The following is a 23,063-nucleotide window of genomic DNA, read 5'->3' as shown; positions in this document are numbered from 1 at the left end:
ACTTCTATAACATTATTAAAACTAGAACTATTTTACGATTGCTAAACATTTAAATCCTCAAAAAATATATTTGATATCAATCATTTTCAATCAACTTTAATTTCATAAAACACTGTTAGAAATTATAAATAATAGTATATGAATATAAAAATCATAAATAATAAACGATGTCATAAATATCTTATTATTTTATTAAATATTTATTTTATTAAATAAAAACTGATTTTAATAAACAAGATTGATAAGATTATATGAAGCACTTCTTACATACCTACAAATGTTTATCAGTGATCATGGGTTTTATTAAGTGCTTGGTTATTATTTTTGCATTATTTATAAGGTAAAAAGATTTATAAACTATTGCATAAAATATGTCATTATTTAAGTATCATTAAATAAAGATATCTTTCTTATGTGCAGTGTGCAGGCTCAGAGCAATGCAACTCATCGTAGATTTCCAGATAATTTCAAATTTGGTTGTGCAACTGCATCTTATCAGATAGAAGGGGCATGGAACATTTCAGGTTTATATATTTTTAATTAATCTGCAATACGGTAGAACTCTTCTCTTCCTCCCTTGGCTGGTTTGCCACTCTGGTTGATTCGACCGTCAACAAAAATCTATAGCTGATTTTTTTCAATAGACTACTTCCAATTTTTATGTTTTAAATATTTTTTTATTTTTTATAAAAAGGAATAAACCTCAAAGCCTCTACATTTAAAGGCTTGTCTGCAGGCAGGATAGTAAGGATAGGAAAGGTAAATGTGAAAAATACATCACAAACACCCAGACCAATTGAAAATAAATCTTCCTTGAATTCATTTTGCAATTGGCGGGAATCGAACCAGTTTCGCAGCCGAGCGCCTACCCAACTATATTACGTCATATTACATATGTCACGTATATATTATTGTATATGTATTGCTCTTTTTCAAAAACAATAACAATTTTTTTGCGGTTTCTTGCAATGTTTTTGATATAAAGAATAATACACCATAAGAATAAGAATAATACAAAATCACTTTTGAGATCAGAGATTGTTTATTTTAGTGTAAATCAGTATTTTTCTGTATTATCTGATAATCAGACCTTTTTTGTACATCGACACTCCTAGTCCCAAAGGTGTCGGATTAGAGGGGTTCCAATTGGTGACTGTCAAATAAACAATTAAAAATAAATACAATAAGCTCCTTTTTTATGTAATTACAGATAAAAGTGAAAATATTTGGGATCACTTGACCCATAACACAAATCTTGTTGCAAACAATGATAATGGAGACGTTGCTTGTGACTCCTATTACCAGTATGCCAGAGATGTTGAAATGCTGAAGGAACTCGGTGTCGATCACTATAGATTCTCACTTTCCTGGTCAAGGATCCTTCCAACAGGATTTGACAACAAGATCAGTTCCAATGGCATCGCATATTACAACAATCTGATCAACTTGTTGATTGAGAATGACATCACGCCATTTATAACACTGTTTCACTGGGATCTGCCACAAAAGTTACAAGACATAGGGGGATGGCCTAATTCAATGATGGAAAAATATTTTACCGATTATGCCAGGGTAGTTTTTGAAGCTTTTGGCGATAGGGTAAAACATTGGCTGACATTTAATGAACCGTTTGAAGTTTGTCGTTCTGGGTATGGAGCGGAAATCCTCGCTCCGGCATTAAACTTTCAGGGAGTTGCGGAGTATCTTTGCGCACATACATTACTGAAAGCTCATGCCAGGGTTTACCATCTTTATGATACACATTTTAAACCACTACAAAAAGGTGCGATACAGTCAAATTATTATTGTTTTTTATGGAATATTGATAAACAAATCCACAATTTGCAAGATATCAGATTTTTTTATTTTGTAGGAAGAATAAGTTTAACTTTGAACACCGACTGGCACGAACCAGATGATCAAAATTCCAGTGCCGATCTTGAAGCTTCTGAGAGAGCTCTGCAGTTCGCAGTAAGCATTTATATTCTTAAAATGTATTTTCTTGGGGGGGAGTCAAATCCGCACAGATGACCTGGTAGCAGCATCCCTGGACAGGAATCCCAAAGAATAGTAATATGTTCTGCATACTTACCAGGAGAAAAGATGACCCAACATTACAATTAGCTCCAGTAGTGGACTACTGCGTAGACCAGGAAGCTCAGTTGATCCTGGGCTGTGACAGTAATTCCCATCATACTACCTGGGGCAGCACAGACACCAATCATAGAGGTGAGTTACTTTATGATTACCTCCTAACGCTATTAATTCTCTGTGCGGAGTCACTAATAGACCGCACACGAGACTGGTGTGTTAGTGGGGATATAACTATGTCAGACCACAGATACATCAGGATCAATGTTCTTTCTAATCAGGAAAGAGAAAATGAAACATACCGGAACCCCAGGGCCACTAAATGGGACAGCTACAGGCACCAGTTGGAGGAAAACATAATAAATGTAACTAAAGCTGTTAAATCAGTCAAACAGATTGAATCAGCAGTTGGGGATCTCAATTCGAGCATCATGAATGCATATATTGACCGCAAGGTACCTTGGTGGAATGAAAAATTGAATTCCCTAAGAAGAGAATCCCGAAGACTCTTTAATAGAGCTAAATGCAATGAAAATGCAAGGAAACCCGATGGGACCTTTACAGAGAACATAGAAGAGACCCTGAGGCTAATGGCACAGGTTCACTTCCCAGGCTCGGATACCACCCCTGAATCTGACAATCTACACGCACAGACTACAAAAAAGTCCAAACCAGACATTGTAGACTGGAGGAGAGCTTCAGAGATTTTCAGATCCAATCAGGTTTCGTGGGCTATTAATAGCTTTCAAACATAGAAATCTGAAGAGGAAGATGGCATTTTTCCTGCCTTACTGCAGCAAGGGGAAAAAAGTATCCTGCCAGTAAAATCTTCAGAGTAAGCTTTGCGTGGGGATATATACCATCCGACTGGACTAGGGTTAGGGTAACGTACATACCCAAAGCTGGGGACAAAAATAAGTCACAGCCTAAATCCTACAGGCCAATTAGCCCTACCTCCTACCACTCGAGGAGGTAAGGCTAATTAGCCTGTAGGATTACTACACTCTCACACTATCAAGTTTAGTCTAAAAAACTGGGCCATGGACAAAAAGAGCTAAGAAATCTGGTCCAACAACTCAGGGATGAAACACGTAAAGGAACTGATCATGGGGTAATCGCGGAAATTCACCACAGAAGCTCTAAAGCTTAGCAAAAACAAATAAGGATCCTAACCAGGAGACTGCAGACTGAGGAAACATATGACAAAAATTGGACTACATGATTCCCCAGTGTGCAGATTTTGTATGGAGGATAACGAAACATCAATCCACATTCTCTATAATTGTGACGCACTCGCTCGCAAACGAAGTCACATCCTTGGAGGACCACTGCTGGACTCTGAGAAGGTGAAGCTCTTACTACCAAGACAGGTCGTGAGCTACATGACTCATGTAGGACTTGAGAGCGAGCTGTGATACAGAGGGAGATCACAATAGACCTAATATGGTCGCAATGACAAGGGATGCAAGATCCCTTGACCTAACAACAACAAAAAAAGGATTTTTATTTATTGGATTGTGAATCCACGAGGGTGAAATATTAAGATAATAGGTAAAATGGGAAATTGTCATAAGGGGAAACCAATGTTCTTCACAAAGGTCTCATTATGTTTATATTTTACAAAAATTCAAATAGTTCACTTGTTCACTCATGTGTAGACTGATTTTTGCACAGTTAATAAATCGATCGCTTAAACCAGCTAATATCAAAGGCCCAGACTTCCATATTCCCTTATTGAACTTTTTTCATTTCTTTTAAATGAGGAATGGAGGGTCTGGAGTATTACAGAAAATTATCTTGAACAAGGGAAGGGGGGGTTGTAAACTATGCACCTCGATTTGAGCTTAGTCTATGATGTTATTTGTATAATCTATACATGACGTTTGTGTGAAACAACTAAAAATATTAATAAAAATCTTGATAACCGACTATTGGAGGGTTTAACTCAGTATTTGTGTATAAAGATTTTAACAGACTCAAAATATTGTTAAAAAATATGATATATATATATTGTCTTTGTGTTTAGGCAGGATAAAGACTACTAGAGTGTTTGTTAGTTAATAAGTTTTTGTGATACCTTCGCTCCTCCGAGGACTTTGTTTCATGAAGAAAAAAATATTTATTCTTAAGGTCGGCTGGTTTGGTCATCCAATCTTCTCACAAACAGGAGATTATCCGGCTGTCATGAAAGAAAGAATTGGAAAAAGGAGCCAGGATCAAGGCTTCACCAGCTCTCGTCTTCCTTCCTTCTCCCCCGAGGAGGTGGAGTACATCAGAGGAACATTTGACTTCTTCGGACTGAACCATTATACAACAGTTATAAATAAACCTGTGGAACTTCCAAACCAGTATCCTCAGCCCTCTTATTGGGATGATGTTGGAATAATTGAGTTTACAAGAGAAGATTGGCCAGATTCCGCTGCCCCGTGGTTGAAGGTACATGCATAATATTTTGAATAAAATTATGTAAATCGCCTTGGTTTACAACCAAATTCTAGTTTCTTGTAATATTGCTTTTACTGTCTCTCAAGTCATTACTTAAATGACAATCTATGTTATACTATCAAAAAACTTTTTATTTCGGAGCTGTATCAGTATTCGGACATTTGCGTTTATCATAGACCTCTACCGGTTTCTGTTCCTTTAAGACCTGTCAAGTTCCTGATGTTCCTCATCCATGACATACTTTTTCTTCCCACTCTCAACTTTCTTTCCATCTTTTGGATTATGGTTTGGTGAAGTCAATATTTTGGATTATGTCCTTCACTTGCGTAATTCATACAGGTACATATAATAAAATAAATTCCATTCCTAAATTTAAGAATCTGGAAGGCAGCACTGATCACATTGCCTTAATATAATTAATGATCAAGTTAATAGATCATCAATCAGATCCGGTGCCAGATGCACTATCATGCACTATGGGACAAAGAAGAAGGATAATAACAATAACATTCCTATATTAATGATTTTATTTATATTTATTTATTCCAAACCTTGAGGTGAGTGGGGAATCTTCTACGGTTTATAAGCGTACAAAATTATACAATATAAAGATACAATGAATTGAATATAATAAGTAAAAATGAAAAGAAGTAATAATAAACTTAAATAAGATGAAGGACAAAATTTAATGAAAATAAAAAACTTTGGCTTGAATGGTCTCATTTGGTGACTTCCGGAAGTGCTGCCAATGGCTCCATGATCTGTGGCAGAGTAGAGCGAGATAATAGTTCACTATTATCTCGCTTCTGAGGCAGTCTGGCACGCAGTATTTTATACACAATACAGGAAGGAGTGAATTGATAAATAATAATGAAAGAAAGGAAGTATTGTATTTAAATCAACTAATTCATATTACAAAAATGTTTCATTTTATTTTAGACAGTTCCGTGGGGGTTCAGAAAACTTCTGGTATGGTTGAAAAACGAATACAATAATCCAGAAATAATCGTATTTGAGAATGGATATACAGATTTCAAAGGGGTAAACGATTTCGGGAGAGTCGATTACTACCACCGATACTTGAACGCAGTTTTGGATGCCATGGAAGAAGGAGTCAATGTTACAGCCTATACGGCCTGGAGTCTCATGGATAACTTTGAGTGGATGGCAAGATATACGTAAGACATTCCGAAGTTGTCATAAAATAAGTATAACCAATTCAGGGCTGGAACTACAGCGAAAAGATAAGGCATTATAAATTTAGTAAAGATAACTTTAACTTTTGGGCTCTTATTTATAACAAGTTTGGCATTTTGAAACCGGTTGGCGATTAGTATTATTAGGAAGTTAAAGATGCCAAAAAGGAAATAAATGAATATTTATTAAATGGGAGTCTTATCGCTTTAAAGTAATTCTAGCACTGATATAGGGTCTTCATGGAGTACTTCACTACATTTTTTAAACTAGTATAGAAGCTATACATAGTTATTTTGCCAATTTCTCTCATAGATTCTGAAACATAATGTTTCTGGCCAACTTATCCAAAATAGTTCATGAAACTTAAAAGACATCTTTGGAAGATGCAGTCATCCATGGGTGAATGGAATTATTCAAAGATGGATACACTAAGTCTATGGATTTTTTGGGGGTACAGAACCCTTGTAATAATGCTCAAGGTTAAAAATTGTTATTTTTTGCAGGGAAATGCTTGGACTCTATGAAGTAGATTTTGACAATCCCGATAGACCAAGGATTCCAAGGATATCTGCCAAATTTTACAGTGAAGTTATCGAAACAAAGTTGTTGGCAAGGAATTAAAGATGTCACTGTCAAGATTCTTTCATATAATTTTTGTTATAATAAATTTATGCTATTTCATAATTTCAATCCATTTAGGAGTAAATATAAATATATGTTTTTTAAATACAATATACTGAGTTATAATGTAACTTACAATGTAATAACTGAATTAAAGAATTACATAAAATTTATTGCAGTTGTATTTAATAACGATCAATATTTAATGTACTAAGATAGCTAAATTTTGATAAAGGCCAAAATTATCTTTTCTGAAGATACAATGACGAGTAATTTTTAAATATTCATTAATCAGATGTTTAATTATGATACAACTTGTCAACATTCTTATATTATTCGCCGCATTCTTCGTGAGGTATGAAACATTTTTTATTTTATTGTGTGAATTTAATACTCTATTTCAAAAGAAGAAAAACAGGATTTCCAACAATTATTTGAATTGTCATCCAATTATCCAGCACCACAGAAAATCTAGATATTTCATCATTGAATGTTTGTTAATTTTATTGCTATTTAGTGCTTTGTTAGTGATATGATTCGTGGTAAATTGGTGATAATTTAATTCAGTCTATAAATTTATTTCAGTGTGCACGCTCAGCACAATGAAACCCATCGTATCTTTCCATTAGGTTTTAAGTTCGGAGCTGCTACTGCCGCGTACCAAGTAGAGGGTGGATGGAATGCATCAGGTAACTGAGTAAAATAACAATGTGCAGTTTAATTTTAATTACTAATTGTTATTATAAAAGTATTTGTAGACTAAAACTATTTTTTTTTTAAATTTTGGTCTTGCTTCTTGTAAAACAGTAAAAATATTTGTAGATAAAGGTGAAAGCATTTGGGATCGTTTAACTCATACTACTAATCTAGTGAGTAATGGCGATACTGGAGACATCGCTTGTGACTCTTACAATAATTATGCCCGAGATGTGGAGATGCTGAAAGAAATCGGCTTTCACTACTACCGCTTTTCCTTATCTTGGTCGAGGATCCTCCCGAATGGATTCTACAATAAAGTCAGTCCTGATGGAATCGCGTACTACAATAAACTAATAGATTTGCTCATCGCGAACAGTATCACACCTGTAATAACCTTGTACCACTGGGACCTCCCGCAGCCTCTGCAAGACATCGGAGGGTGGCCCAACCCTCTGCTGGAGGGATACTTCAGGGACTTTGCGAGAGTTGCATTTACAGCTTTCGGAGATAGAGTTACCAGGTGGTTGACATTCAACGAGCCCTTTGAAATTTGTGAATCCGGGTACGGAAGTGACAGAAAGGCCCCGGCATTGAATTACCCCGGAGTCGCAAATTACTTATGCGGACACACTTTGATAAAGGCACACGCGCGAGTTTACCATCTCTACGAAGATGAATTCAAACCAATCCAGAAGGGTAAGACGACAACTGTCAGAAGTCAAATGATATTGCAAATACAGTTTTTACAAGTTTTGGTATACGCATATATGTTTTAATAGGAAAAATCGGCATAGCCATAAGCGCAGCGTGGCATGAACCAGAAAATCCAAGGTTCGGCGCAGATGTTGAAGCAGCTGAGCTTGCTCTTCAGTTCTCAGTTAGTGCATACAAATATTACTCTATATATTTAATCAATCTTATAAATGTTGACATAATTTATTCATTTTCTAGATTGGTTGGTTCGCTCACCCTATTTATTCAGCTTACGGAGACTATCCTCCTGCGATGAAGGAACGCATAGCCGCTCTCAGTTTGCAGCAAGGTTACACTTCCTCTCGTCTTCCTTCCTTCACTCGCGAGGATGTGGAGTATATCAAGGGAACATTTGACTTCCTCGGCGTAAATCATTACACCAGTTTTATAAGTAGAGCGGGACGGGAAGTTGACCAGTTCCCGAGCCCATCATACAGGGAAGATTTGGGAATAGTTGAATACCAGTCTGATTCATGGCCGTCATCTCCTGCTTCTAGCTGGTTAAAGGTATGATCCAATATTTCTTACGCAGTATTATGTAGCGTAGAATGGCGGATGAATATGTGGTTATTTTATCAAGAAAACTATTAGCATACATTTTTTGAAATTTCTATGTTATCATTTTTAGTTTGTGCCGTCGGGATTCAGAAAACTTCTCATATGGTTGAGGGACGAATATAGAGATCCAGGGATTATGATTACTGAAAACGGCTACTCGGACTTGGGAAACATTGATGACGCAGATAGAATCACCTATTACCTGCACTACCTGAATGCCATGATGGATGTCATATATGATGAGTTTATGTCTGTGACATCTTTTACGGCGTGGAGTCTCATGGACAATTTCGAGTGGTATGGAGGATACAGGTCAGCATTTATTTTTAAAAAATACACATGTAATGCAGGCGAGAAATGTAACTTGAATCCAACTTACCTTTTATTTGTGAGAGAACATTTGACACAACACCACACCTGCAGTTTTTGAAATTTTTCTCAAAATCCATATTTATCGATTTGTAAGAAATATTAATACAAAATGTAAAGCGATGCATATCAGTGCACCTATGTTGCATTTGGCTATAAAGTTCTCTTATTCACAACTGCCCTAAAATTTGGACCTCCATAATTTATATTTGTGTAATAATTTATGAATTATCTGTAGTGTATTTGTTTTTCTATTAATCGATTTAAGATTAACATTACTTTATGCACGACTAGACCTTTATTGTACTATTTTTGAGTTTGTCTTATCTTTCAACAATTTTAATAATGTGCTGAACTCTTTTTGATTCCTAGCAATTCCTTTTTGATTAAATAAAGATAGCATTTTACTTTTTAAATTCGGAACATTGATAGATGTACATAGGCGCTATCATCAGTATATCACTGTAGAGTGACAAGAGGTTACATTTGAGAGAAAAAAAAAGTAAAAAAAACGCCATTAATAATGGTGGATTTAGGAACACAATATAGTTATGTTCGGTATTTATCAAAGAACAACCCCAATATCAGTTGACTGCCTAGGATGCGACTCTCACTGAAAGTGTGAAGAGTTTTAAAAGGTTGCCTTGATTACTGGATACTGAAAGATTACACTGAGAAAGAATGGTTTTAGTAGACAGTTTACGAGAAAGTACATTTACATAAAAACTGTTTTTTTTTTCTTTCATATTTAGTTTTGAACACATGAACATATATATTTATTTATAGAATTTAGTTGTTAATGTATAATTTACGGTTTATATAACTAAAATTATTTCAGGGTAAAGTTTGGACTCTACGAAGTTGATTTCAATGATCCCCAAAGAATGAGAACACCAAAAGCTTCAGCAAAATTCTTCAAAGACCTTATTATCAACAAAACTTTAGAAAGAGTATAAGAAAACGACTAAAAAAGTATTCCATTCCATCTGCTGACCCTAATTCCTCTGTACATAAAAAAAACATGAACATGTATACTGATTTGTATTTTTTAAACTGCTTAAATTACTTGAAATAAAATATTACACATAATATTCTTTTGATTTCCCATTTCATTATCACATATCGCTCACTCCTTTCAAGAACGTCATAAATCAAAAAACTTAATTTTCCAGGAGATCGTTTTTAAAGTTTGAAAATAAAATGAAAAGTATTAAACATGAATATCAAGCCACTTATTGATCTTTTTACTGTGTAACAGATCTTTTAAGGTAAAACCTGAAGGTTTTTTCTCCATTTAAAAAATATTTAGTTTATTTTAAAAAAAGAATAAAACAATACCTTTTCTTCAAAATGCAAAAACAACCGTTTCTGCCCTGTAGCGGGTAAATATTTAGTTAAAATTATGCCGCTTTTGCTGGGATATAGTACATTTTCTGGGCATTCCGAAAACATGCACAACTGAAAATTGACGATTTATGTAAATATAAAACGAAATTTTTACTAATGTTTTACTTAGTAAATACCACTATTTCTTAAAATCTACTGTGACACGTTTTTCGATGTTCTTTCAAACACCGGTATTTACTAAGGAAAATATCAATTAAAAATGGATACATTTTACCACAAAGTGATGGCCGAATCAATTAATGAAATAAAACGAAATCTTAATTTATTTTTTCTCTCTACTTTTCATAAAGCTAAATATGGTTTTGTATGAAAAATTCAAATTCATAATTCATAATAAGAGGTTGTAAGTATTGGTAATATTATAAATTCAAGAAGATACAGCATTCTATTTTATATTTTGTACATAAAAAGCATTGTTTACTTTTTGGTGTGGTTATATAACACTCTCCTTATCACTCATCATTCACTTTATGTAATACCACTTTAAAAAATATTACTTCGTGACTACCAGTTTGGGAATAATACACAAAGTGAACGATGAATGATGAGGAGAGTGTTTCATCCTATTTTGCTATACATCGATAGAAATTCGAAAAAGAAATTAAAAGGCAATTCTATCACTAGAATAATCTTATATTTGCTTTATTTTAAATCTTTGAATACTCACAGATCTTTTTTTAATATTTTCTTTCTTTGAATTAGGGTAACTCCTTTATTATTAATATTCTAACCCTTATCCATATCCAATGGTGCGTAGCGCACTGCATCATATTGACGCAGTGATATCTTGATTGTTACTTAGATAATGGCTGTGATCACTCCTGCGCTTCAGGAATCAGTCCAGGGTAATAATAAATCCCCCCTCCCATGGGAATCGAATGCAGGACCTCCAGCATGGTAGCTAACTAACCATTACTCCACGGAGGCAGACTAACTTTAATATTTACCTTATCTTCGGGGAGGGAAATGTAATTCAACTCGATATATCCATTCCTGAAGATGACAAGGTGCTAATCGAAACCAGTTGGAGAAAAGTACAAAAAATAAAAGTTTTAGTTTTATAAAATGTGCTACAAAATATCTGCAAAAAAAGATTTTAACACACTCAAAATGTTATAAAACAACAAAAAATCTTTGAATTTCAACCCAGTGACATTATTTTTTCTAGAATACAGGTATTTTTTTGTTGTATAAACATCAAGTTCAAGGTTCCTTCCTAACTTTTTATTATTTAAGTATAAAATAGATTACATAATTAATGGGATTATTCATCAACAATGGATCTTTAACATCAAAATAAGATAGCGAAAAATGATAAAAAGATTTAAAATAATGATATGTTGGAAATGTGATATGCACAGAAGTATATAAAGTTATTTCACAATAATAATTAATCAGAGGTTGATTCTGTACCACAGAATGATGATGTTTCTTATTCTTTTTGGTGCACTCTTTGTAAGGTAAGTGAAACTTAAAAAAAATAATATTATTTTTGAAAAAAAGTCTACTTTAAAACATTAACTTAATTAAAAAAAAAAAATAATAATAAATATATATATATTTATATATATATATTTTTTTTATATATTTTTTTTATTTCTATTACTTTAAAAAAAAAGTACAGTTTTAATAATTTGTTAATTTGTTTATAGTTTAATTTCTCGTTTAGTAATTTTCAGACTAAAAAATAGATGACATGGTAGGAATATACAATAATATTCATATTATTTTTTAAATCTCAACATAGATGAAGAAGAATATGGAAGTCTGGGCATTTACAGGGCTTACCGTAAATAATTTCATCTCACCAATAGATGTCTCTACTGAAATTCTAGCAATTCAAGCACTATGTTTCAAAATTGAATTACATATATAGAACTTCCAAGAATTTGAGTAGTGTGGTTGTCAATTATGGGTAGAATTGATGAATTGTTCCAGCCTATGACGGTCGTCAGCCCCGTAAATGCCCGGACTTCCATATTCTTCTTCATCTATGTTGAGATGTCAAAAAATAAAATGATAAATAACTCCTGTAATTGGAGATAATCCAGATTAGTGATAAAGTATTTTGACACACTCAAAATGTTGTCAATAATATTAATTTTTGATATTTCTTAGTGCACACGCTCAGAACAATGCAACTCATCGCGTGTTTCCGGAAGGTTTTCTCTTCGGGGCCGCCACCGCCTCATATCAAGTAGAGGGCGGATGGAATGCAGCAGGTAGATAAATAAAATGATTCATATTATTAATACATTGTTTACGGCATGCAAATATGTGTGAGTTTCAGAAACTGTATGTTGCGGCCGTGTGCACATTTTTGTGCATTTTGGTTACCTTCAACTTCATATACAAAAAACACATCTTAAATTTCTTTCTTGTCACGTTTGCTTTGCTGTGCAGCAGATAGGTCTCATCTTAACCGAAAATGTTATCGATTTTTTTCTGGTTTCATAATATGACTAAAAGTCACCATTCTTTCAATGCGATCTAAAATCGCCCGCGCCAAATAACATTTCTTTAACAAACTTTGCCGTTACCAATGTGTTAATATATATGTATCTTGTAATATAAATGTATATTGAAAAAAAATATTGAAAAAACTACTTGTTGCTCACTGAATGGCATCAATCAAATGACAATTGCGAATTGTTGTCTTACAGATAAGGGTGAAAACATCTGGGATCGGTTAACTCACACTACTAACCTGGTGAGTGAAGGCGATACCGGGGACATCGCTTGCGACTCTTACAATAATTACGCCCGAGATGTGGAGATGCTGAAAGAAATCGGCGTCCACTACTACCGCTTTTCCTTATCCTGGTCGAGAATCCTCCCGACAGGGTTAGACAACGTGATCAGCACCGACGGAATCGCCTACTACAACAAACTCATCGATTTACTTATCGCAAATGGCATCACGCCGGCAATAACCTTGTACCACTGGGACCTCCCGCAGCCTCTGCAAGACATCGGAGGGTGGCCCAACCCCCTACTGGAGGGATACTTCACCAACTTCGCGAGAGTCGCATTCACGGCTTTCGGGGACAGGGTCACCGACTGGTTGACCTTCAACGAGCCTTTCGAGATTTGCGAATCTGGGTACGGAGGTGATGGAAAGGCCCCGGTGTTGAATTACCAAGGGATTGCAGATTACTTATGCGCACATACATTGATAAAGGCTCACGCACGTGTTTATCACCTTTACGAGGATGATTTCAAACCGACTCAGAATGGTAAAACAATTTTAAACAAAGTTAATATTATGATCATAAAAATAACCGTGCTTAACTATTTTTGTTTTTTAACAGGACGAGTTGGTTTGACCGTAAGCGCAGGATGGCATGAACCAGAAAATCCTAATTCTGATGCGGATCGTGAAGCATCTGAGCGTGCTCTTCAGTTCACAGTTTGTATATACCTATATAGTAGAATACAATTTTTTGTATTTTTAATTAAAATTTTACTTGCTAAATACCACTATCTCTTAAAGTGTTTGATAATAATACATTCCACATTGTATGAAACATTTTGGCTTTTTTTGCGATTAGGCGACTGCCAAATCAATTAATGAAATCATCAATGCCAGAACGGTTAGAAAAGGCGAAATGTGTGAAAATTTATGCGGAATGCATCGAAACATGTGTCACAATACATTTTAAGAAATAGTGATATTTCCCAAGTAAAATTTAATTTAAAAATGCATAGATTTACCACTTAGTACTGCCAAATCAATTAGTGACATTTTTGACCCGGATGTTATTATTTAGGATTTGAATTATCATTTTGCAGGTTGGTTGGTACGCTCACCCGATTTATTCAGAAGAAGGAGACTATCCCGCCGTGATGAAGCAGCGCGTAGCCGCCATCAGTTCTCAGCAAGGCTACACTTCCTCTCGTCTTCCTACCTTCACTCGCGAGGAGGTGGAGTACATCAAGGGAACGTATGACTACCTCGGCTTGAACCACTACACCAGTTCAGTGAGCAGAGGGGGACAGTCCGATGACAATTTCAGAAGCCCGTCTTTTTGGGAGGATTTGGGAATTGTCGATTATCAGCCTGATTCATGGCCATCATCTCCCGCCTCTAGCTGGTTGAAGGTATGATCAATAATTTCAATAATCTAATTTAGAATACAGAAAGGGATAAGAGAGTACTTGAATTCAAGGAAATATGTAGATAACGAAGTGTTAAACAGCGTAACAGATAAGGGAATATGATGGTAAAAAAAGGATGAAAACAGAGTGAATGCTGTTGAAATATATTTCCTCAGACGAATGTGTGGAATATTAATGTACAATAAAATTAAAAATTGAGATATTAGAGAGGATTGTAAGGTTGAACTGGGGATAATTGAAAAGATAAAGAACAGTTCTTTAAGGTGGTATGGATATGTGGAGCGAATGGATAGTGAGAGAATGACTAAGAAAATATATCTGGCAAATGTGAATAGGAGAACAAAACGAGGATGGCAAAAAAAGACTTGGGATGACCAGATCAATCAGAACCTAAAATCTCGTCATTTTTAGGTTGTGATTGATCCAGATTTTAGGTTCAAAAGTCTATGTAACCGGAGAGCCTGTATGATAAGATGTATGGATGTGAAGGAAGCTAGGGATGTATGTCAGGACAGACGAGTATGGTGTTCCATATTCTCTGCCTACTCCTGCGGGAAATAGCGTGATGGAAGTAGTATGATAAAAATGTAATCACAAGGTCCTTTCCTTAAGAATGTTCTGAGCAGGAATTGTGATCATTTTCAGGTTGTGCCGTGGGGATTTACCAAACTACTTCACTGGTTGAATGACGAATACAAAAACCCGGAGATCATCATTTTTGAGAATGGTTACTCGGACTTGGGAGGCACTGACGACGCAGACAGAGTCAGCTATTACCACCATTACCTCAATGCCATGTTGGATGCCATGGAGGAGGGTGTTACGGTCTCAGCTTATACGGCGTGGAGTCTCATGGATAACTTCGAGTGGTTAGGAGGATACAGGTAAGCATTAACTATCATTAACGTATACAAATATGTAAAAAGTTGATTCAACTCGAATCGAAAACAGATGTCATATGGAAACTATGGATTGATCTCCCCCTCTCCCTGTGAAAGATGTGTTAATTTTAATATCTTATAAGAAATGATGAAACAATACTATGTTACTCTCTCTCTGGTCTCAATCCTGCGGATTGGTCTGCAGCAACAGATGACATCTCCTTCGCCATTCTAGTCTATTTTCCGAAACCCTCTTCAGCTCCTCATACGTCGAGCAGCCCATGTCCTCGTATAAGTCGCTTAGGTATTCGCGGCATTGGGGGTCCTCTGGCGTTATTTCCTATGTCTTATGTTACTAGAAAGCTTAATTAGTGAAGTTTGGCTCAACATTATATTTATTACGGCAGCTCTAGCGTTGAGTTTGGATCGACATTATGTGGCATAATTTCTAATATCAAATAAATAAAATAATTAACACACGCTCTACAATGTGAGACCCATTTATTGTCAATTTCGTTAATCAAGTGTGTAATTGGAGACAGGTAAAAAATAATAATCAATGAATTAAGGAGTGTTAATAGCTTACTAAATTTTATCATAGGGTTGAAACCCACTGAAAAATATTTCTCAATTGTTTCTGAAATTGAAAACTCCCCTAACAAGCTACATCAGGTGACTCAGAGGGGCTGAACAGAACAATATATACGTATGTATTGATATCGAAATGTAAAATACAAAATAATTAAAAAAAAGGATAGCCAATGTGGGTATCGCATCTCCCATGTTTTATTTGTTGTACTATTGTACTTTTATTTGATTATCTTCAACCATTTTATCAATTAGCTAATAATATTTTTATTTTAGGGAAAAGTTCGGACTCTTCTCAGTGGATTTCAATGACCCGCAGAGAAGGAGAACGGCAAAGTCTTCAGTGAAGTACTTCAACGACCTCATCAGAACCAGAACTATCGAAAGGGTTTAAAAATAATGTGTAATTGTACATTGAAGATCTTTTGATCTTTCAACATTTTTTATTTATTTCAATAAACACAATTTCTTAATAAATTATTGTTTTACTGACCTGTATTGAATTCTGGATAATAAGCAACTTCTCCAATGAACACAATGTAAGTATGAAGGTGAGGCAGATCAAGGGTAACTTGATTTACATACATTATTTCGAGAAATAAAAATACTTTGTGTTCTGATCCACTCACATTTTTATTAACCAACTAGTTTCGGCAACAACCTGTTGCCGTCTTCAGGGTCACATTTATTACTAAATATATATATATATATATATATATATAAAAATAAACAGTTTACAAGTTGTTGGGTTTCAAAAGGGTAGGGGTGGGGGTAATGGTGTTTTAAGGAGGGGTAAAAGCAAGGAAGGGGATAATAAATTAAATAAATCGGGGGTTTAAAAATTAACTTGCCATGATTGCAATGCATTTTATATTGGAAAAACATCGCGTTGCTTTAACATTAGAATTAAAGAATTAAAACACATGAGATGTCTTAATAATAACAATTTTTCGGAATTCGCGGACCACATCTTATATATATATATTTAGTAATAAATGTAACCCTGAAGAGGGCAACAGGTTGTTGCCGAAACTAGTTGGTTAATAAAAATGTGAGTGGATCAGAACATAAAGTATTTTTATTTCTCGAAATAATATATCAATATGATCCACAAAGTTAATGCTTTCAATATTCAAAACATGATTTACATACGTTTATGATGTGTACAATTTAATTGCAAACTGCTTCCGATACTTGTAAATTGTATTTTTGTTGTTATAATATACTCGTATGTGGACCCGAGAGGTTTTATGACTTAAGACTTTAAAACATCATATTTCTTTTATTGCTTTTTTGATAAAATATATAAATACATTATATAAACAGAAAGAGAGACATTGGGGGAGTTTTGATAAGAGTTTTGGTTTTTAAACACAAAACACATCTTCATCTTTGATGAGATGTCAAAAAAATAATATGAAAAATTAACTCCTATAATTGGAGATAATCTAGATTTGTGAACAAGCATTTGGACACACTCCAAATGTTATAAATAAATTAACTGGTCAAATTATAAGTTAAAATAATAAAAATGAAAATGATATATTCTGGCGTTTCTCATGTATGTGATTATAATCTAGGATTCGGACCTCACATACTGATAAGAGTTTCTGCTCAGTAAAAAGCTTCTTTTCGTCTCACCTATAGATGTCTCTAGTGAAGTTCTAGTAATTCAATAACAATGTTTCTTAATTGGCTCATATATATATTTATATATATATATATATATATATATATATATATATATATATATATATATATATATATATATATATATATATATAGAACTTCCAAGAATTTGAGTAGTGTAGTTGTCAATAATAGGTAGAACTGGTGAATGTTACACGTGTGTAAAGTGATCACTTAAACCAGCCTATGACGGTCGTCAGCCCCGTAAATACCCAGACTTCCATGTTCTTCTTCATCTTTGATGGGATGTCAAAAAATAACAAAACACATGCATAAAATACTTGTGTATTTTATGTATATGTATATAATGTACAGTGGTACATTAACTTGTGATGACGGCATCAAAAAGCTTTCAGTACGTTGAGAAAAGTACATTTCCAAATCAGGAAAGATGTTTTATAAAATAAGGTTTACAAATATAATCAGATAAATATCTGAAATTGATATTTTTAAACAAAGTTATCATACAGATAAAGAGATAGGGCAAACAACCTTTAATTGATTATCATAATCAATTATTTTGAGTGGGTATATAAATAAATACTTATCAAAATAGTACATTTAACTCGTAATTTAATTTTAATTGAAATGTATCGAGTCCAAGTATTTATCATCTTGTGTGCATTTTTTTCCAAGTACGTACCTTATTCAACTTGTTATTTTAATGTAATGAAATTACGTAAAAATCAATTAAATATTTATTACTACAAAAATGGTCATTTATATATCTACAGCGTATATAGTAAGAAACGTTTAAGAATTGTCAAAATGAATTATATTCATACATACTTTGTAGACCATTAACTTTTTACATTCTATGTTGTGCAAGCACTGATGGAGTGTGATTTGGAGGTCTGCTCTGCAAAATTAAGAAAAAGCTTCCCTCCTCAAACCATTTCTTGCAGAAATTATAAAATATCCTAAGCAAGAAAGCAAGATATGTTCCACAGGGTACTGTATACTCTATATCAGTGATCCGAAAACTTTTTCTGTTCAAGGTACACCAAAGAAAAAAAACAAAGTTTATTTTTATATCGATTTATTATCAAAATATAATGTGAAAACATATAATATCATAAGAAAGTTTATTTAATATCTTCACAAAACTAGGGTTTTTTCCGCGGCACACCAACTAATCACCAAGGTACACCAGTGTTCTGCGTCACACACTTTGCGGAACACTGCTCTATATGTATAATGCTGACCTACCAGAGACCATATTATGATTACAAGTAAAGAGTTTATGGTAAAAGAAATATGTATAAAAATACGAGGATGTGATGATAGCTGCACTTTTCCTTAAATTTTTATTCTAGTGCTTACAGTCAAGATAATGCAACTCACCGAAGATTTCCAGATGATTTCACTTTCGGCGCAGCTTCCTATCAAATAGAAGGCGGCTGGAATGCTTCGGGTAAAATAAAAGAATAAAATAACTGACTTTTAACAGGGCGAGTGTGTGATGCAACTAAACATCTTTTTTCAGACAAGGGAGAGAATATATGGGATCGCCTCACCCACAATACAAATATGGTGTTTGGAGGACATACGGGAGATGTTGCGTGTGACTCTTACAACCTGTATGCCAGAGACATAGAGATGCTGAATGAACTGGGTGTCAATTACTACAGATTCTCTATATCCTGGTCGAGGATTCTCCCGACTGGATTCGACAACAAGATCAGCGCTGATGGGATCGCTTATTACAACAACCTCATCAACCTTCTTATCGAGAATGGTATCACCCCTGTGGTAACTCTGTACCACTGGGATCTGCCGCAGCCGTTGCAGGAAATAGGAGGTTGGCCTAATCCATTGCTGGAGAAATACTTCACGGATTACGCCAGGGTGATTTTTGAAGCTTTCGGTGACAGAGTGAAGGAGTGGTTGACTTTCAACGAGCCATATGTCGTATGTTATCAAGGATACGGAGTCGCTCGCAAGGCTCCCGCTGTTCACATGCCCGGCATAGCCGAATATCTGTGCGCGCATACACTTATTAAGGCTCACGCCAGGGCGTATCACCTTTATGATGAAACATACAGACCGAAGCAAAATGGTAAAATGACAAAAAATAATGTAACTATAAAACTCTCTCCCTATCATCCATTGTTTAATTTGTATAATACCACTTTTGTAAACTCTTATTTCTGATTACCGGTTTCGGAAAATCATTCCATAATAATTTTATTTTAATGACCTGAAGCTGACGCCTGACCTGTCACAAAAAAGAGTTAAAAAAATTGGTATTACACAAATTACAGTGGATGATAAGGAGAGTGTTTTATTACCATACCACAAAGTTATCGATGCTTTTAATAGACAAAATATAATGTTACTATATTTTGAACAATTTCACAATGACACAATTCAAATTGAATTTTGTACTGTAGGAAGAATCGGCTTAACTCTGAGCTCTGATTGGTATGAACCGCATTCAGATTCTGATGATGATATAGAAGCTTCTCAAAGAGATTTACAATTTGCCGTAAGATACATATATATTTTTTTGCAATTGTTAATTTTCTTTTATGTAGTGCTTTTTTAAAGAATCCGTGATTTACTTTCAGTTTGGTTGGTTCACTCATCCGATTTTCTCTGAAGAGGGAGACTATCCCAAAGTGATGAAGGAGAGAATTTCTGAGTTCAGTGAGAAACAAGGGTACAGTTCCTCTCGTCTCCCTTCCTTCACTCCTGATGAGGTGGAGTACATTCAGGGAACATACGACTTCTTCGGTTTGAACCACTACACCTCGACAGTGAGTAAAGCGGCCGGACCGGATGATGAATTTGTGAGTCCATCTTTTGATGAGGACGTCGGTACTGTGAAATATAAGAGTCAAGAATGGCCGGGGTCCCCAACAACTGAGTGGTTAAAGGTAATTTAAAAATAAAACATAAAAATCTAAATTTGGAAAATAATTTCTTTCCTATCTATAAAAACAAAAGAATCAATTTTTATCATTGTTATTTTAATTAGCCGTTAGATTCTTTTTTACCTTGCTTAAAAAAGGTTTGGTTTTTCATTTATATCTAGTGTTAAATTCAGAAGGGATAGTTGTTTATGGTTTATTAATAATAAAAAAAAATACTACAATATTGAGAATCTTCTCAGATTTTGCTCTTATAATATGAGAAAACTGCAGAAAATGCTCGGTGGGCTATTTTTATTATATCAACGGTTGCCAGGTTGCAATTCTGAAAATACTGAATGGTCAGCTGTATGCTTTCGTGAAGTAATTTGCTAGACTGGGTTGTGGTCCCATGGTTAGTGTTGCGGACTCTGAGTCAGTTTCTGGGTTCGAACCCGCTCTACCACAATTTGATACTTATTTTTAAAAATGAGCCGTTTAGGGTCACGAAAACAGTATGAAATTAAAATATTTGTGTATAAAATAAAAACACGCAAAGAGTATGATAATACATTACATAAATTCTTCATAGATTGAATTGTAACAAACCGAGATATAAAATTGAGCAAGGTGTGTTGAGATGGTTTGGACATATGGAATGAATAAGTGAGGAAAAAATGGCTAAACAAATATATAAGGCGAGGAAAAATTGACATCGAAAGTGGTCATTTCATGAATTGGAATAATTGGCGGGTATGCATAAATGTAAAAGAGGCAAAGCCAGAGCGGTGTGACGTTTTATTTTCTACCTACCCCTGCGGTGAAACGGCGTGATGTTAGTTAGTTAAAGAAAATATCTTGTGATTTCCAGGTTGTTCCATGGGGTTTCAAAAAACTTTTACTTTGGATCAAAGCCGAGTACAACAACCCTGAAATAATTATTTTTGAGAATGGTTACGCTGACAATGAGGGGTTTGACGATCTCGATAGGGTACTGTTCCTGAAGCAATACTTGAATGCCATGTTGGAAGCCATGGAAGAAGGAGTCCAGGTATCAGCTTACACCGTCTGGTCCCTGATGGATAACTTTGAGTGGATGATGGGCTATTCGTAAGTGGATTTATATATTTCTCACCCTTATCCGCAACCCCTATAAAATATGAATTTTAATTTGTTAACTTTAATATAGGAGTTACTTACTTCATATTTTTTGTAATCTTAAAATTTAACCTTTTGACCGCGTTCACTTTGTTCCTGAGAGACGCCCGTGCGCGGCGGTATTTTGTCGGTTTTTAAATGATTACTTTTATCATGTATTTAATTAAGAAACAAACGCTTTATTTTCCTAAACAAAAACGTTCAATGGGATTCATTGTGCCTTTTTGGTACTCTATAATACACTCGTGTCACATTATTCTTGAAATATATCGTAATATAAACAAATAAGATCGTAAGATAAATAAATCAAAGCAAGCAATGTGTGTCACTCTTACCCACTGGTGATGCGTAGCGTCGAGAGTGAGACAGATATAGGGCATGATTATGGCGCGGACTAATTACCGACCGCAAGAAAAATCAGGGATCTGTTATTTTATTTATCCTTGTGATGTTACAAATTATTAGTCAGATATTTCAACAGATGTCATAAGGCCAAGGATTGACGTATTATTTTATCCAAAGTTCCACACCATGAAAAAATCCCTCCAAGTTGAACTGAGGTTTGAATCTTGGAGTAAAGTAAAAACACAAACAGTTATGTCAGCTGCGTACAGGGAATGTTTTGTGAAAACACATACGGTTATGCGAGCCGCGTGGATCCGGTTAATAAAATTTTAGCTTTTTCATTTTTATAATTTCAAATTGTTAAATGTTTCACATATTGTAACACACAAAGGACGGGAAAGGTGTTTCTACCCGTTCGGTTGATTGATGCATAAAGACGGGAAGGATATTTTTACCTTCTACACCGGCCTCATTTCAAAGGCAGAAAAGAAAAAATTATCCAATGTTTTTATATGCATATAATATACCAATCTCTTTTTTAAGGTCTTAATTATATGTACACAATTATGTATTAAAACCCGTTGCCATCGGTCTGCAGGCGTAAAAAATACCCGTCTGATATGTGTGAAGTCAATACCGTGAGTTTAACTTTTAATCTGCTGTAAAAAAAAAACAGCAGATAAAAAGTCTCCACTCTAATAAATGTGGTATTACCATAAGGAGAAAGTGAGACAATAAGACTATTCAGGTTTCGTTTGATCAGATTTTCGGCCTCTTGCTAGTCGTTTCCGTCTCGTTCGGTCAGTGCTTAGCTGCGCGTTTGAAAAGACATGCCTTCTATGGCTAGTTGGCACTTGCTGTGAGCTGCGTACTATGATTTCCATACAAATATGAACTGGGGTCTTTTTGTACCCCACTTCGGATCATATGTAATTTTTGGATGATCAGTACAGGAAACGTTAACGTGTCCAGGAGTGAGTTTTTGCAAATTCATGATTTTCTGTCAATTGATGATATATTTTAATTGTTTTAAATTTCAGGCAGCGTTTTGGAATCTATGAAGTGGACTTTAATGATCCTGAAAGAACAAGGACTCCTAGAAGCTCGGCTAAATATTATAAAGATATAATTAAGAACAGAATGATCGAACGAGATTAACTTTTAGAATAATATTTTTACATTTGGTAGGTATACATAATAAATGCACAAAAAACTTTGACAACTTGACCTTATCCAACTCACGATAGAGTCTCTTGGTCTTCTTCCACTCACCTGAGGAATCACAGCACCC

General features: G+C 34.7%; 4 protein-coding genes across 4 annotated transcripts; all 4 read left to right on the top strand.

The window, feature by feature from the left end:
- Positions 1-412: 412 nt before the first annotated feature.
- LOC148313834 (myrosinase 1-like) lies at positions 413-6,354 on the top strand. Its single transcript, XM_088257754.1, has 6 exons — positions 413-524; positions 1,211-1,783; positions 1,874-1,971; positions 4,222-4,527; positions 5,476-5,714; positions 6,237-6,354. The coding sequence occupies exons 1-6, from the start codon at positions 413-415 to the stop codon at positions 6,352-6,354; spliced, it is 1,446 nt and encodes a 481-aa protein (XP_088113880.1).
- Positions 6,355-6,659: 305 nt separating this feature from the next.
- LOC148313833 (myrosinase 1-like) lies at positions 6,660-9,689 on the top strand. Its single transcript, XM_088257740.1, has 7 exons — positions 6,660-6,709; positions 6,940-7,043; positions 7,177-7,749; positions 7,833-7,930; positions 8,005-8,313; positions 8,435-8,676; positions 9,572-9,689. The coding sequence occupies exons 1-7, from the start codon at positions 6,660-6,662 to the stop codon at positions 9,687-9,689; spliced, it is 1,494 nt and encodes a 497-aa protein (XP_088113866.1).
- A 1,450-nt stretch (positions 9,690-11,139) lies between these two features.
- Positions 11,140-16,275, top strand: LOC148313832 (myrosinase 1-like). The gene is made up of 7 exons (XM_088257730.1): positions 11,140-11,147; positions 12,259-12,362; positions 12,804-13,376; positions 13,452-13,549; positions 13,933-14,241; positions 14,905-15,143; positions 16,005-16,275. The coding sequence occupies exons 1-7, from the start codon at positions 11,140-11,142 to the stop codon at positions 16,120-16,122; spliced, it is 1,449 nt and encodes a 482-aa protein (XP_088113856.1). The 3' UTR covers positions 16,123-16,275.
- Positions 16,276-18,614: 2,339 nt separating this feature from the next.
- LOC148313831 (myrosinase 1-like) lies at positions 18,615-23,034 on the top strand. The gene is made up of 7 exons (XM_088257719.1): positions 18,615-18,649; positions 18,734-18,831; positions 18,904-19,476; positions 19,811-19,905; positions 19,988-20,296; positions 21,141-21,379; positions 22,813-23,034. The coding sequence occupies exons 1-7, from the start codon at positions 18,615-18,617 to the stop codon at positions 22,928-22,930; spliced, it is 1,467 nt and encodes a 488-aa protein (XP_088113845.1). The 3' UTR covers positions 22,931-23,034.
- The last annotated feature ends 29 nt before the right edge of the window (positions 23,035-23,063 follow it).

This window comes from Brachycentrus maculatus, unplaced genomic scaffold (genome assembly GCF_059751285.1).
Source record: "Brachycentrus maculatus isolate JH-2025_06_01 unplaced genomic scaffold, ASM5975128v1 h1tg000005l, whole genome shotgun sequence".
Classification (NCBI taxonomy): Eukaryota; Metazoa; Arthropoda; class Insecta; order Trichoptera; family Brachycentridae; genus Brachycentrus; species Brachycentrus maculatus.
Note: the sequence above shows the minus strand (reverse complement) of the source record. Positions and strands in the feature narration are given on the sequence as shown.